A 12,731-nucleotide genomic window follows, 5' to 3' on the forward strand; every position below is an offset into this window, starting at 1 on the left:
AATATGATTTGACCAGGACTGAGAGCCACTCGGAGAGAGAGAGGGAGAGCGCGAGCGAGGAGGAAAAGTTGCTCTCCCCTTTCGTCAACTTTTCGCTAACTTTCGCTTTTCTCTCCCCTCCACCCCTGGCCCTCCCCCTCCGCCCCCCTCCCCGGCCCCCACCGCGCGCCTCGGGTTCCCGGGCCCAAGCGCCTGACACTGTGGGGGGGAGGGGGTTCGGCGGGGAGGGGGCCGGCGCCTTCGGGGAGCGCGCGGCCCGGGCGCCCCGAGCCTCCGCGCCGAGCCCGGCCGCCCCGGAGCGCGGGAGGCGGAGCAGCCCCCGGGCCGCGCGGCCGAGCCGGGGGCCGGAGCGGCAGGCGCGCCGACCGCGCCCCGACGCGCACCCCTGGCCTGGGCACCCGGGCCCCGCGGCCCGGGCCCGGCAGCGCGGCGCGGCTGAGCGCGGGAGACTTACTTTTGGCTAGCTTCCTCGCCCTCGCCTTGGATCGCATGGTGTCGGCTCGCGGAATCTCTCTCCTCCTCCTTGAGCCCAGAAGCAGCTACACACTATCTTCATCTCCCCAGCATTGTCAGTTTGGACACCTTCGCACATGCGCACAGAGCACTCAATCTGACACCCCTCGCCGGGGCCAAAAAAACTTTGCAATGTATTCATCATCCTCATCGTCGCGCCGCCGCCGCCGCCGCCGCCGCCTCGGCGCGGGATTGGGGGGCTCTCCTCGGCCTTCTCGGTCTTCACCTCACTTCTCTCTGCCCCCTCCCCCCCCCTTTTTCAGCGCAGCTCGGAACTGGCCCTTTAAGAAAACATTCCGTGATCTGCGCTCCCGCCCGGGGCCCGCACCCCGGACACTTTAAAAGGACCCAGGTGGCCCTGGAGGCGAGGTGACCGTCCCCCCGCCCTGCCCCTGCGTCGCGTCGCGCTGCAGCTCCCGCCCCAGCCGGGCCGAAGATGGGGTGGCGGCTGCGGTTTTTCGCGCGACTTCCTTAGATCTCGGGGCAAACGCGCGGATAGTTCGGACGCGGGTCCGGGCTGATCTCGCTTCGTTTTATTGCATTTTATTACTAATTAAAAAGCTTGCGTTCGCCGTCCGCAGCCCGCTCTTCTCCCGACTCTGCCCTCGGCCCCCGCCTCCGCCCCGCGGCCGCTCAGGGGGCGCCGGGCCCGCGCGCCAGATCCCGGCTCCTCCGAAGCCCCTCGGAGCCCCGCCGCCGCCCTCGGGCCTCCGGGCCCCCGCCCCTCCCCCTCGCCCCCACCCAACCGGCTGCTGCTCGGGCTCCTCGGCTCAAAAACAACAGCCGAGGCGCCGCCAGCTCCGCGCTCCGCCACTGCCCCGGCCGGCGGGCTGCCTCGGACCCGCCGTCTCGGTACGGCGCCCAGCGACCGAGGGCAGCGCACTCTGCGTTGGGGGCGGCTTGGGGGCAGCCGTGCGAACACCAGGCGTCCTCCGCCCCGCGTCCCCCGGCGTCCCGTCCGGCACCTCGCCGCCCCGGGGGCGCATCCGCGCGCTCCTGCCTCCGCTCCCCTGCTCGACTGCCGCCGCGGCCCCAGGTGAGTACCCTGGTGCGCGAGCGCCAGAGCTGAGACACTTTCGGGGCCCCGGGGCCTCTGCGGACCCCGCTGGCCTCTCGGGGGCCCAGATGCGTCCCAGCGGCACAGGTGGAGGAGTGCGGGCGAGAGCCGACCAGGCGCTGCTTCTGCCCCTGCAGCCCTCGAACTGAGGCGCGGTGGCGGAGGGGTCCGACTGGGCACCCGCCGGGTGGTCCCAGCCCCGGGGCCTGATGGAGTGAGTGCGGATTCCTCATTCAAGTATGGCTTGGATTCGAGAAGTGAATTGGAAGCCGACAGAGGCGCTACCCTGACTGGTTCGCTGCCCCTCTCGCCCTTCCAGAGTATCAAGGTTCCGCCAGGCAGCAAGACTTGGAGATGTCACTGCGTCACCCGAGCCCGGGGCAGGGGTCGTGCCGGCGGTTCCAGGTCTCTCTGCTGCCCAGGGTGGGGCTCCTGCCCATGCCCACCCCCCTCTTTGTTGTGCAATGAAACCAGTATCGGTTGCACCGAGACCTCCACACGGAAATCTGCGTCTGTGCCCTTTGCGTTAAATTGGCCACCGCTGGAGAGATAAGCCAAGAGCTGGGGGCCCTAGCAGCGACACCCCGATGGGGGGAGGGTGCGTAGGCACACAGGCCCATATTACCCCAAAGGAAAAGCCCAGCGGACCCAGCCTGGGTGATGTGCTGGGCCTTCCATCTTCCAGTCTCTGCAGTCCCCAGTTGCTGGGCTTCCTGCCCCTTTTCCAGGGCTCAGGGGTTGCCCAGTCCTGCACCCCACTCTCTGCCTGACATGGAGGAAGTGCTCACTGGCCACAGTCCCCTGTGCTCTTTCTGGCCTTAGGTGAGTGTGGCTGGGAAGCCCTTTCCCTGAGGTTCTGCAGAGGGTCTATCAGCCCATTACTCACCCTCCCCACACTGACTACCTGTCCCCTGGACTGGGCCACAGAAACGCTCGGCTTACAGGGCCAGGTTCTGTAGGTCTGGGTGGGGAGTTCCTGTGGCAGGCTAGGGCACTGTTTTAGTTCTGATTATCCGTGCAGCCGCTGAACCTGTTCACAACCATGGGGATGTGGTGTGCTGAAGCCCAGTATCACACGTGCTGTGCTGCCTAGCCTTGGCCCAAGGGCAGGCTCCAGACCCAGAACCTAACCTGGTTGGGGCTGCTAGCCAGAGGACTCAAGGTCACCCCCTCACTACGCAGCCCAGGTGTCCCTTGCCTGCCTGGAGCTCCTCAGGATGTTTGGCGTGCAGCCTGGGGAGCCAGGATGGAACCTGTGATGTGCTCTCACCTGGAGGAAGTAGCCGCCCTTCCCCATCCATCCCACCGCAGCACTGGCCTCTTCCCCTGCCTGGAGGCAGCCAGCAGGCCCCAAGGTTAGGAAGGCCTGGCCTTTTTCTTGGGTGCCCCAGCTCACCAGAGCCCTCTTCCTTCCTCCTTTTTCAGCTCCGGAGGGGTGTCAGAACTCTGGCCAGGCTGACCTAGGACAGCCATCCCTGGGGCTGACCCTTGCTGGCAGGAGGTGTAGGGAGTAGGCAAGGTTGTCTCTCTTCCCTGTCCTCTTTCAGAGTCCTTGGGGGTGGGAGAGGGACACTATGGGCTTGCCTGGGGATCTGGGGACCAAGGCTGACCAGTGAGATGGCTAAGCTGCTGGGTGCCCCCAGATGCTGAGGTGCAGTGTCTCCCCAGTACGCTGGAGGGGCCCAGGCAGACTATCCCCAAGGCCATGGCCCTGGCTGGGGTTGGGTCCTGGCCTGGCCAGGCCCTGCCCCCGCGTGGCCAGACTTAGAAGCGGAAAGCAGGGCAAGCATTGAGAAAGGGTGACGCAGGAAAAGTCAGATGTGGCTCCACCCCAGAGGCCCTGGAGGCCCGAGGCCTTCTGTATCTCAGCCTGGCAAAGACTTTTAGGGAACTTTAGGGACTTAGGGGCAAGTGGGGGCCCCAGGGGGGAAAGGTTGCTACTGAAAAGTTCAAAGGCAATTTTCAATCTGAGCCAAGTTCTGAGCTTGGGGGATGAATCTTGACCTGGGGACCCCACATTGGGGGTGGAAGTGCTGCCCACTCCGACCCCAATGACCTCCTCTAGCTGTCAGAGGGCAGCCCAGTGTGGGTGGGCTGAAGGGCATCTGTACCCTAGACAACTGCAGGTTTCTGTCAAGCTCTGGAACCAGTTTCATAGCTGGGTCTGGGGGCTAGAGAAGGGAGGAGGGCAGCAACCTTCACTGCGCTCCCTTGGGGCAGGGAAGGAGTTCATGGACACCCTGCCTTTCCAGCAAGCCAAGAGGTACAGCTGGAGACATGGGGGGGGTGTGCCTGTGGGGGGACGAGGAAAGCTGCTCCTGTAGTGCTGGAGTGAGCATCAGAGCAGACAGCCAGAGAGGAGGGTCCCCAGGAAGCCTGCTCTCCTGGCGGTCACACACACACACACACACACACACACACACACACACGCTGGCCTTGTGCCCCCACCTCCCGGGAAAGGCAGGTCTCTGGGGAGGAGGCCAGCAGTGGCAGTGCATGGAGGCGTGGGGTCAAAGCTGGCCCCGCTGCCCCTTCCAGACCCTCAGGCCCCAGGGTCCCCTCTTGCAGCCCATGTGCTGGGAAGGAAAAGGCTGCCTGGCCAGATGCGTTGACCTGCCAGTTTCTTGCCCCTTCCCTCCCTGTTCCTCCGTGCCTGCCAAAGTTGGCCAGTGCCTTTGGGCACTCAGTCTCTGGCCTCTATGGAATTCCAAGTTTTGCTCACCCTCTGATTCCTGTCTGGGTAGAAAATAAAATACATAGAGCTTCCCCCACCCACAGTCTGGAACTGCAGCGGGAGGGGTCTCCCCTGACCCTGGACTGAGACTGACAGACCTGACCCCACCCCAACATGTGAGCCAAGAGTGAGTGACATTAGGGTCTTGCTCTCTAGGTGTGTCCTCTGCTCCACCCTTGGTGGAAACGTGTCTCAGATTTAATCAACAGCGGTCTGGAGGCCACAAGGAGTCCTTGGGGATGAGCCAATTTGTTTCTCACTACACAGAAGGGAAAATGGAGGTGGTCTGCTGGGATCAACCCCAGTGGGGACTCAGGGGACCTGGGGCGGGAGGCTGGCCCGCCGGTGAGTTCAGTCTAACGTGATTGGGGTGAAGAACAGATCTGAAGGGCTATTTCCCCTACCCAAAGTGAGTGCCTCCCAGCCCATGCCTCAGCTCTACACTGGGGTCACAGAAGTCCCCAACACTGAGACTAGTATCTCAGGTCCCTTTCCCCCTCTTCCCTCCCCAGGGAACTTTGCAGTGACCTGAATGATTTTGAGGACCAAAGGACACAATTCCCAATTTCCAGCCCAGGCTTTCCCCTATGCTATGCAGTCGGCACTCTCAGCACCAATACCCTGTTCCAGAGTGGGTTGCCAGGAGAGTCAGGATGCTCCCCAAGACCTCCCAGGAATGTGAACGGAGCTGATTTCGAACAAACCCCGATGCTCAGAAACCGACGTCTTAGGAGCACAGAAGAATGGTTGTCCGGGCAATGGGCTGCCTCCAGGGCGGGCCTTGCTGGGCGATCTGCAGGCTCCAGGCTCCTGTGCTGTGGCTGCCTGGCGGCCTGGCATTCTGGGGTCCTCCAGTCCTTGCAGGTGATTGGCTTTCCAGAGTGTAGATGCGTGGGTGAGCCACCTGTGTTGGCCCTTGCCACCGTGCACACTGAGGTCCGGCAGGGAGTGCTTTTGTTTTAAGGGATAAGATCGAAACTGGGTCTGAACTCTGCGGTCCTCTCCCGGTTGGAGCCCTGGAGGGGATTGGCTCCTACATCCCGCCCAAAGCGGCTCTCCAGAAGATGCTGGAAGATCCCAGCGCCTCCTTCCCGCAAGCTGAGTTCAGTAGAATAGGCCGAAGGGCGGAGAAGCCGCGGGCCTCCAGCAACCGCCACAGGCTCTGGCTGCAGGGAGCCATGAACGGAATTTGTTTCCCCAGGTTTTTCTCTCGTTCCCAGAACCTTTAAAAATCCGTCAACGAATTCCGCTGTCTGGTTTGCGCTGCGTGTGCTCTCGAGCTGCGGAGCAGGAGGTCCCCTCCCGCCGCCCGCATCCCCAGGGCCTCCCGCCCGCGCTTGCCAGGAGGAACTTCGTTCCCCGCGGCCCCCTGGCCTGCGGCGCTCGCAAGGCTGCGCGCGACCGAGCGGTCCAGGCGGCGCTGGAGATCGCTGACCGCGTAGACGCGGCCGCCGCCTGCGCTCGGTGTCAGCGCGCGGGCAGGGCCGTGGCAGCAACGAAAACGGCGCGTCGCGTCGCTCCCGGGGACCCGCTCCCGGAGCTCGCCCTCCGCGTCCCCAGAAGCCCATAGTGGAGCGCGCGGCTGGGCAGCGGGTCACCCAGCTGATTCCAAATCAACTCACGCTGGAATTCACATTGTCCGAAGTCGCCGAGACTCCCGGCCGAGGACCCGTCCCACCACGCCCACCCTCTTCGTTTGGGAACCAGATTCTGTCTGTGGGCTCTGTACCCGGCAGGTCGAGGAGGAACCAGGTGGATTCCGCCGCGCCGACTCGGTTTCCCCTGGGTAACACGGGGCCAGCCACACCTGTTCTATCGGGTTTATTGTGGGGTTGCCAGGAGGGAGCGTGCCAGGCTCAGCCAAGCAGGAGGCCCAGCGCTGCGCCCTTTGGTCCAGGATTCTGGGTGTAGATCAGAGGCAGTGCCCTGAATCCCAGGGTTGCTTGGGGGGCACTCTCTGCCCACCCTGTCCCTTGCCTGCTCCCTCCTCCCTGACCCTCCCCCCTCCCCCACCTCTTCCTCAGCAGGGTGGAGCGTGGGGGTCTCCTCCACCCTTGGGCAGGTTTCGCCTGTCCTGGGCTGTTTTCTCAGGTTCCTTTGGGGCTCCGCAGGAAATATCACACAATAGGCTTGAACAGGGGGGAGGAAGAGCTGGCAATGGAGACCGGGACCCAGCTAAGGTCCTAGGGAGGAACACCTCCACACTACCCCTCCTGCTCCCGGTGTTAGGGACTTCTGTCTTCTGGGTGTGGGCGTAGGGCATGTCTGCGCTGGGTCCCGAAGCTTGACTGTGGAGTCGGCTGCCTTTCAGGGGAAGGTGGAGGTGGGAAAACAGAGGGGGGAGGAACTGGGCCTGAGCAAAACTTCCAACCCGCACCCTCTGAGCAGAACAGTGGGAGTCGGAGGGGAAGAGAAGAGACTAGGGCAGCCATGGGGACACCCAGTCAGACTGCCCTCCCTCTCTGCTTTCAACTAAACCAATATTCGCAGGCTGGCGGTGGAGATGCGGCTCCCTGAGCCGAGCCAGCAAAAAAAGCCAGAGACCAGGACATCCCCAGGCAGGGAAAAAATGACCAGTTCTGCAGAGTGACCCCAAGGTGATAGAGTCAGGCAGAGTGTCCTCCATGACAGGCGCCCTGCCCCCCAACAGGGCTCTGGCGCCCACAGCCGGGGGCTCGAAAAATCCAGCAGGTCACAGGTGGTTGCAGGACTCCGGACCCTTCTCAGCTTCAGGACCTGAGCTCATGGGGCATCCTTCCCTCCTGTATCCCAGAGTCCTGAAGCTGCCCCCTTCCCTCCCACCAAGAAAGGAAGGTAGCCCAGTGGCAAGGGACACAACTGCACTCCACATGGTGCCCCTGACGTCCCCATAGGTTACCTCAATGAGGGCCTACTACGTGCTGGGACCCTTGAGATGGGGTGGAGATGGCAGGGTGTAGCCTGAAGCAGCTGTCACTCACAGGGAGACACCTCCTGTGACACCAGTGACTCATAATGGGAACACAGCTGCTGGTGGGCAACAGGGAGGACCCAGGTAGTCTGCCAAGGAGGTTGGCTCCTCCCTTCCCAGAGCCGGGGCTGCCCTTGCTCAGTCAGAGTCAAGCAGCCTGACTGGGGGCGGGCAGGCTCCTTCCCTAGTCAGACCAGCCTTGGTACACTTCTGCTGAGACCCTGGTGGGCCCCTCCGAGCTCCCATTCCCTAGAAAACCTGGGAGAACACCACTGCGGCGGAGGCCTGCAGGGGAGGGAGGCCTTTCCCTCAAACCTTCCTCTTCCAGAACCAACGCCACTCCCCAAGGCTTGCCTGGCTGGACAAGAGAGGGCAAAACAGGCCAGTCTTCAGGACCCGCCTGCTGGGAGCTCGAGTTTCCTCTGGTCCCCTGCCCCTGAGGTCTGAGAGTCTGGAGCCCTCTGGAGCTGCCCTTAGCTGCCATCAGGACCAGGGGTCTCCTGGCAGCTGCACTCCATGCTCCTCATAGGTCTAGCTCAGCCTCAGGCCCAGGGCTCTGTCATCCACCTCTGAGCGGACCCTGCAGGGCAGAGGGTCCTACAGCGCAGTCTGAAGGCTCCTGTCCGGGTGAGGGTGTCTCCTCCTCCCAACCTGGAATGTCCAGGGCATCTTGCCACCTCCAAAGCCCTGGCACCTGGCCCAGGCTGGAGCTGTGCTTGGTGCTCAGTGAGTGGAGGAGTGAGTGGTGAGTGAGTGTGTCAGGTCCTGAGTGAGCACGACTCCTGGGTCCACCAGCAGGGGCAGCCAGAGAAAGACGGGAAAGGAGGGCACCTCCGCATGCGGAGGCTGAGCCCTTTCTCCCTTTTCTGCTTTGGCTCTCACTGGCTGCCCAGCATCCAGCACATGTGACTGGGGATCCAGCAGGGAGCAAGTCACCAGGGCCCAGCAGAAAGGGCCTCCGGCTTGCCAGTGTGGAGCTCAGCAGGAGAGCAGGGGTGAGAAGCTGGGCAGAAAGAACGTCCTGGGAGGGAGACCCAGGTCCGGATGGGGAGCCCGGGGCCAGCTGCTGTCCTGGGAGGTGCTGGCCAGCCTCCCACTCCTGGGTTGCAGCGCGGTGCTGCATGGCCATCACAAGGATCCCACGTGACAAGGGATGCGCTATTCCCACCTCACAGGTGGAGACCCTGAAGATTGCCGACCTCAGCACCCTACGCAAGGATCTGTCCTCGGAGGCAAGAGTGGGATTCCCACGGAGAGCTCCCGACTGCAAAGCTCTCGTCCCAGGGACTTAGCTACAAGGACCTGCAAGACCCGGGCCTCCTGAGCCGCTGTGCACCACTGCCGCAGAGGGGTCTCTGCCCAGGACCTTTTCCTGGCTCCTCTGCCGTGAGACCCTGAGTCTGGTCCCAGGGCATCTTGGATGCCAGTGTGTTCACCCGGGTCCAGACAGACTCAGCCATTTGGGGTCTGTGCTTCCTGAGTCCCCCTCTTCCCCACACTTCCCCAGGACTGGGCTGTGGCTCCCTGGGGGCAAGGGGAGGTCCCATACCCTGGCCAGTGGTTTGGGGCTCGTTTGGGGGGCTCACTAACACATGTGAAGGTCACACTCAGTATCTGAGCTTCTAGTAACACATTTCCAACCTTAAAAGGTGTCATTAAAAAAAATAAGTGTCTGTTAAGTGTCCGTGAAGCCTGGACCACAAGGGACAATGTTGTTCTAATAAATACGAATAAGTCCGTTTTCACATCAGAAAAATAACAGCTCCTCCTCGGAACGTGGCACTTTTAAAGAGGTTAATTGATAAACAGCAGGTAATTGTTCGTGGCGCGTCGTGGTGCAGAGTAATTTTTAGAGGATGGAAGGGCCAAGTCCCCTCCCCACTCAGCATTTTCCTGTAATCACCTTGACTTCCCCTCCGCCTTTAATTTTTACAGCTGGAGCTGTTTATCATCGCTCCAACTTTCACTAAAGAGGCAAAACTATCACTTAAACAAAGCCATTGAAAACTCAGCATTGTATGCGGCTTTCTTAACATAAATAAATCGTACAAACCAAGATTTATGTTCTCTGGATGATGTCATTCATTGAAGGCTGCTTCTCCATCAGGTCAGCGTTCCCTGTGTGTGTGAGCTTTCTGCTAAGGAAGAACACCCGCTCTGGAATCCAGGCTGCTTTTCTGTCTTGTCCCAAGACCTCAGAGAGGCCTTGCCCTGGGCTGAGCCGGCCTCAGTGGCGAGGACTGGCTTTCGCTGCAGCCTGCCTCCAAAGCCCTTGCTTCTGAAGGTCAGCCTGAGGTTGGCAGACTGCGAAACCCACCCTCAGAGTTCCGGAAGCGCCCGGCAGGAGCCCATGCCCCCAACTCCTCCGCAGGAGCTGAATCCCACGAAGGAGCGAGTGAGGAGCATCACATCATGAAGGGACAGGCAGGCGCAAGGGAGACTCGTGTGGCCACAGATGGGAATGGAGCTCTGGCACACACTCTGCTCGGGTGAACCCAGAGGACATGAGGCCAAGTGGACAAGACCCGTCATCCAAGGCCACGTCTTATAGGATTCCCATCACAAAATGCCCAGGTACAGAAAAGAGACTGATGTTGCTGGGGGTGGGGGCTGGGGGCGGGGGCGGGCAGGGGATGCCTGCTGCCTGGGTTCCTTGTGATGAAATGTTCCAGAAGTGGCGAGCGCACTGAGCACCACAGCCTCCATCCTTGAATGAAGGCGGAGGTCGTCACACGGAGTTAGATCCCGAGGAAGCGGCTGTTTAAAGAGCACTACTCAGCATTCACATTTCAAAAGTCTTCAAAGTCTTCTAACTTTTGAACCCGCAAACGAGTCAAGTGTGCACGCGGCGCCGTGGCCGCTCAGCGAGGGCCGGCCATTGAAGTCCTGGAAGCTCTCCGTGCGACCGCCCCCCACGTGCATGCGCCTCCCACAAGCGCACCCCCCTGGGGAGGTGTTGGGTCAACCGCTCCCTTCCTTTGCCTTCCAGTCCTGTTGCCTCACACAGACAGACCCCTAAGGCTGCGAGCCTAGCCACTGAGCATTGCAGCCCCTTTGGTAGGTGAAATGTGTCCCAGCCAGCACGGAGCATCACTCAGCCTTAAAGGGAAGGAAGCTTCTACCCGCTGCCCTGAGAGCTAACCTTGGAAAGACCTTGCTGAGTGGAGGGAGCCAGAAACAGAGGCCACGCACTGTGTGGAATTATGAAATGTCCACCACTGGCAGACCCATGTGGCAGACTCAGGTTGGTGCTGTCGGTTGGTGGAAGGAAAGGCAGGCATCTTGGTGGGTGAGCCAGAGTCTGGCAGGTGAGTCTCCCCTGCACCCACTGGAGAGTCGATGGAGCCAGCGGGAATCAGCTGACCCTGCCGAGGTGCAGTGTGAGCCTTACTTGTTCAAGAGACGCAGAGTGATTGCATACCTACTCTGTGCCAGGCATGGCCATGGGCCCCAAGCAGGCAGCAGGGAGCAAACCAGACCAAAGCCTCTCCTGCCCCTTGAGCCAATGCTCATGGTGGAGGCAGCACCAGCTAAACTTATCATTGCAGGCAGCCTAGAAGAATCTAAGTGCCACTGGCACAGAGCGTCAAGAACTCAGTTTCCAGCAGGCTTCCCTGCTAGTGTTCAAGCGAGGCCTCCCTGGGCTGGTGACATTCGAGCAGAGACATGAATGAGTGAGGAGAGAGCCAGTGCTGGTCTAAGGAGCAGCATTCAGATAGAGGGAATAGCAGTGCAAAGGCCCTGAGGTAGAAGTGGCCGCCTCAGTTGGAGCAAAGGTTGGAGAAGAAGAGTAACTGAGGGTAGAAGGGCAGTGGGGCAAATTCTGCTAAGAGGAATTAGGGTTTCTTATCAGTTGATCTAAAGTGGGGAGTGTCACCCGAATTTTCTGGGTGGCCCAGCATAATCACAAGGGACCTTACGTGTGGTGGAGGCAGGCTGAGCAGTCCGTGTGGAAATGAAGAGACATGAGGGGGTCCCACCAACCTGCAGGCTTTGGAGTAGGGAGCGGCCGTGAGTCACGGAACACGGGAAGTCTCTAGGAACTGGAACACAAGACAAATGTACTCTAGAGGCAACCCCTTGACTAGAGCCCGGAGACCCATCTGGACTTTGGGCCTGCAGAACTGTAAACCTAGACGTGTGTTGTGTGGAGTCACTGGATTTGTGGCCATTTGTTACAGCAGCCACGGGGAACTCATACAGAGAGGAAACAGGAACTTGGTCTGCACAGGGTGCAGATCAGTCAGGCAAGCTCGGAACTGGAGTCAACCCAAAATGAAAACAAGGGACAGAAATGACTGCAGAGAGGCAGGCGATGGCATCCTTGCTCACCTGCTTGCACAGGGCCGGGCTGCTCTGCATCACATCTGTGGCCACCACTGCAGACGCCGGTGGTCTGCCCTCCGGGAGGTCCCACGGCTCTCCTCCCGCCTTCAGTGTGTATTTTCTGGGTTTCCTCCCTCATGCTTTGGAGTGCATTTTGTGCTAACTTCTGATAAAGAATGCGTGGGACCTACATTGTCCAGGACTTGGAAATGCCTTTATTCTCCCACCTTTGTGGAAGGACGAGGGGCTGGGTAGAGAGTCCTCAACGAGAGGGGATTTCTTTTTTGTCGTTCAGTTTTGCAAGCGTTGGCCCATCGCCTTCTTGGTTCCAGGGCATCTGTTTAAAAGTTGGGGGGAGATTCTGTTGCTTTTGGCTTCTTCCCCTTAGAATCTTATAGACTCTTCTCTTTGTCCACAGCAGCCAGACCGTGGAACCTGCTCAGGTGTCCATCAGTGGATGAAGCATTTTTAAAAATGAGGTATCTACCTCATTTTTTGTTTTGTTATTGTTGTTGTTATGCTTCACATACAAACCCAGGGCCTCCAGCATGCGAGGCAAGCACCTGCCACTGAGCCGCACTCCTAATCCCTCAAGGGTTTTATTCAGCCATAAAGAAAAATGAAATCATGTCATTTGAAGGACAATAGATGGAACAGGAGAACATGATGTTAAGTGAAATAAACCAAACTCAGAAGGTCAAGGGTCATGTGTTTTCTTTCATATGAAGAAGTTAGAAAAGGGAGAAGAACGTGGGGGGGTGGATCTCATGAAAACCAAAGGGACCTGGGTAGAGAGGAGGAAAGGACCAGGGGGGAGGTGGGAAGGAAGGGGGAGGGCTGCAGAGTGACGTTGGATGAGCCACGCCGCTGTGTCCTGTGTGCACATGAATACGTAACAGCGATCCCACCATCGCGTGCAATTATGAGGCACCGATAAAAATACGGGGGAGATCACTCATTTGCCCTCTTCCGACTTGAGAAAAGAATCGTTTCTTTGTCCGGAGGGTTCCAGTGTTTCACAAGGGTGTGACCTGGAGCTGTCAGCTCTGGGCAGTTTTCTTGAAACACTTGGTTGGTGACTTTCTTCTTCCAGGTAGTCTGTGCGTCCCCTCAGCGGACGCCTTCTGTTCTTTCTGGTCTTTCTCTTTCCA

At 60.0% G+C, this 12,731-nt stretch overlaps 2 protein-coding genes across 6 annotated transcripts in view; one reads left to right on the forward strand and one right to left on the reverse strand.

The window, feature by feature from the left end:
* Prdm16 (PR/SET domain 16) overlaps positions 1-1,112 on the reverse strand; it is a 320,627-nt gene extending 319,515 nt beyond the window's left edge. For all 5 annotated transcript variants that reach the window (XM_047541028.1, XM_047541023.1, XM_047541018.1 and 2 more), the window contains exon 1: positions 455-1,112. In XM_047541028.1, the coding sequence (XP_047396984.1) occupies positions 455-491 (37 nt within the window). In that variant the 5' untranslated portion in view covers positions 492-1,112. The remainder of the gene's footprint in view (positions 1-454) is intronic.
* Positions 646-12,275, forward strand: LOC124967869 (wiskott-Aldrich syndrome protein family member 1-like). Its single transcript, XM_047530321.1, has 5 exons — positions 646-697; positions 866-1,549; positions 1,890-1,975; positions 9,626-9,828; positions 11,999-12,275. Exons 1-4 carry the CDS (start codon positions 646-648, stop codon positions 9,668-9,670), a joined length of 867 nt encoding a protein of 288 aa, XP_047386277.1. The 3' UTR covers positions 9,671-9,828; positions 11,999-12,275.
* The last annotated feature ends 456 nt before the right edge of the window (positions 12,276-12,731 follow it).

The sequence above is a fragment of the Sciurus carolinensis genome, chromosome 1, assembly GCF_902686445.1.
Source record: "Sciurus carolinensis chromosome 1, mSciCar1.2, whole genome shotgun sequence".
Classification (NCBI taxonomy): domain Eukaryota; kingdom Metazoa; phylum Chordata; class Mammalia; order Rodentia; family Sciuridae; genus Sciurus; species Sciurus carolinensis.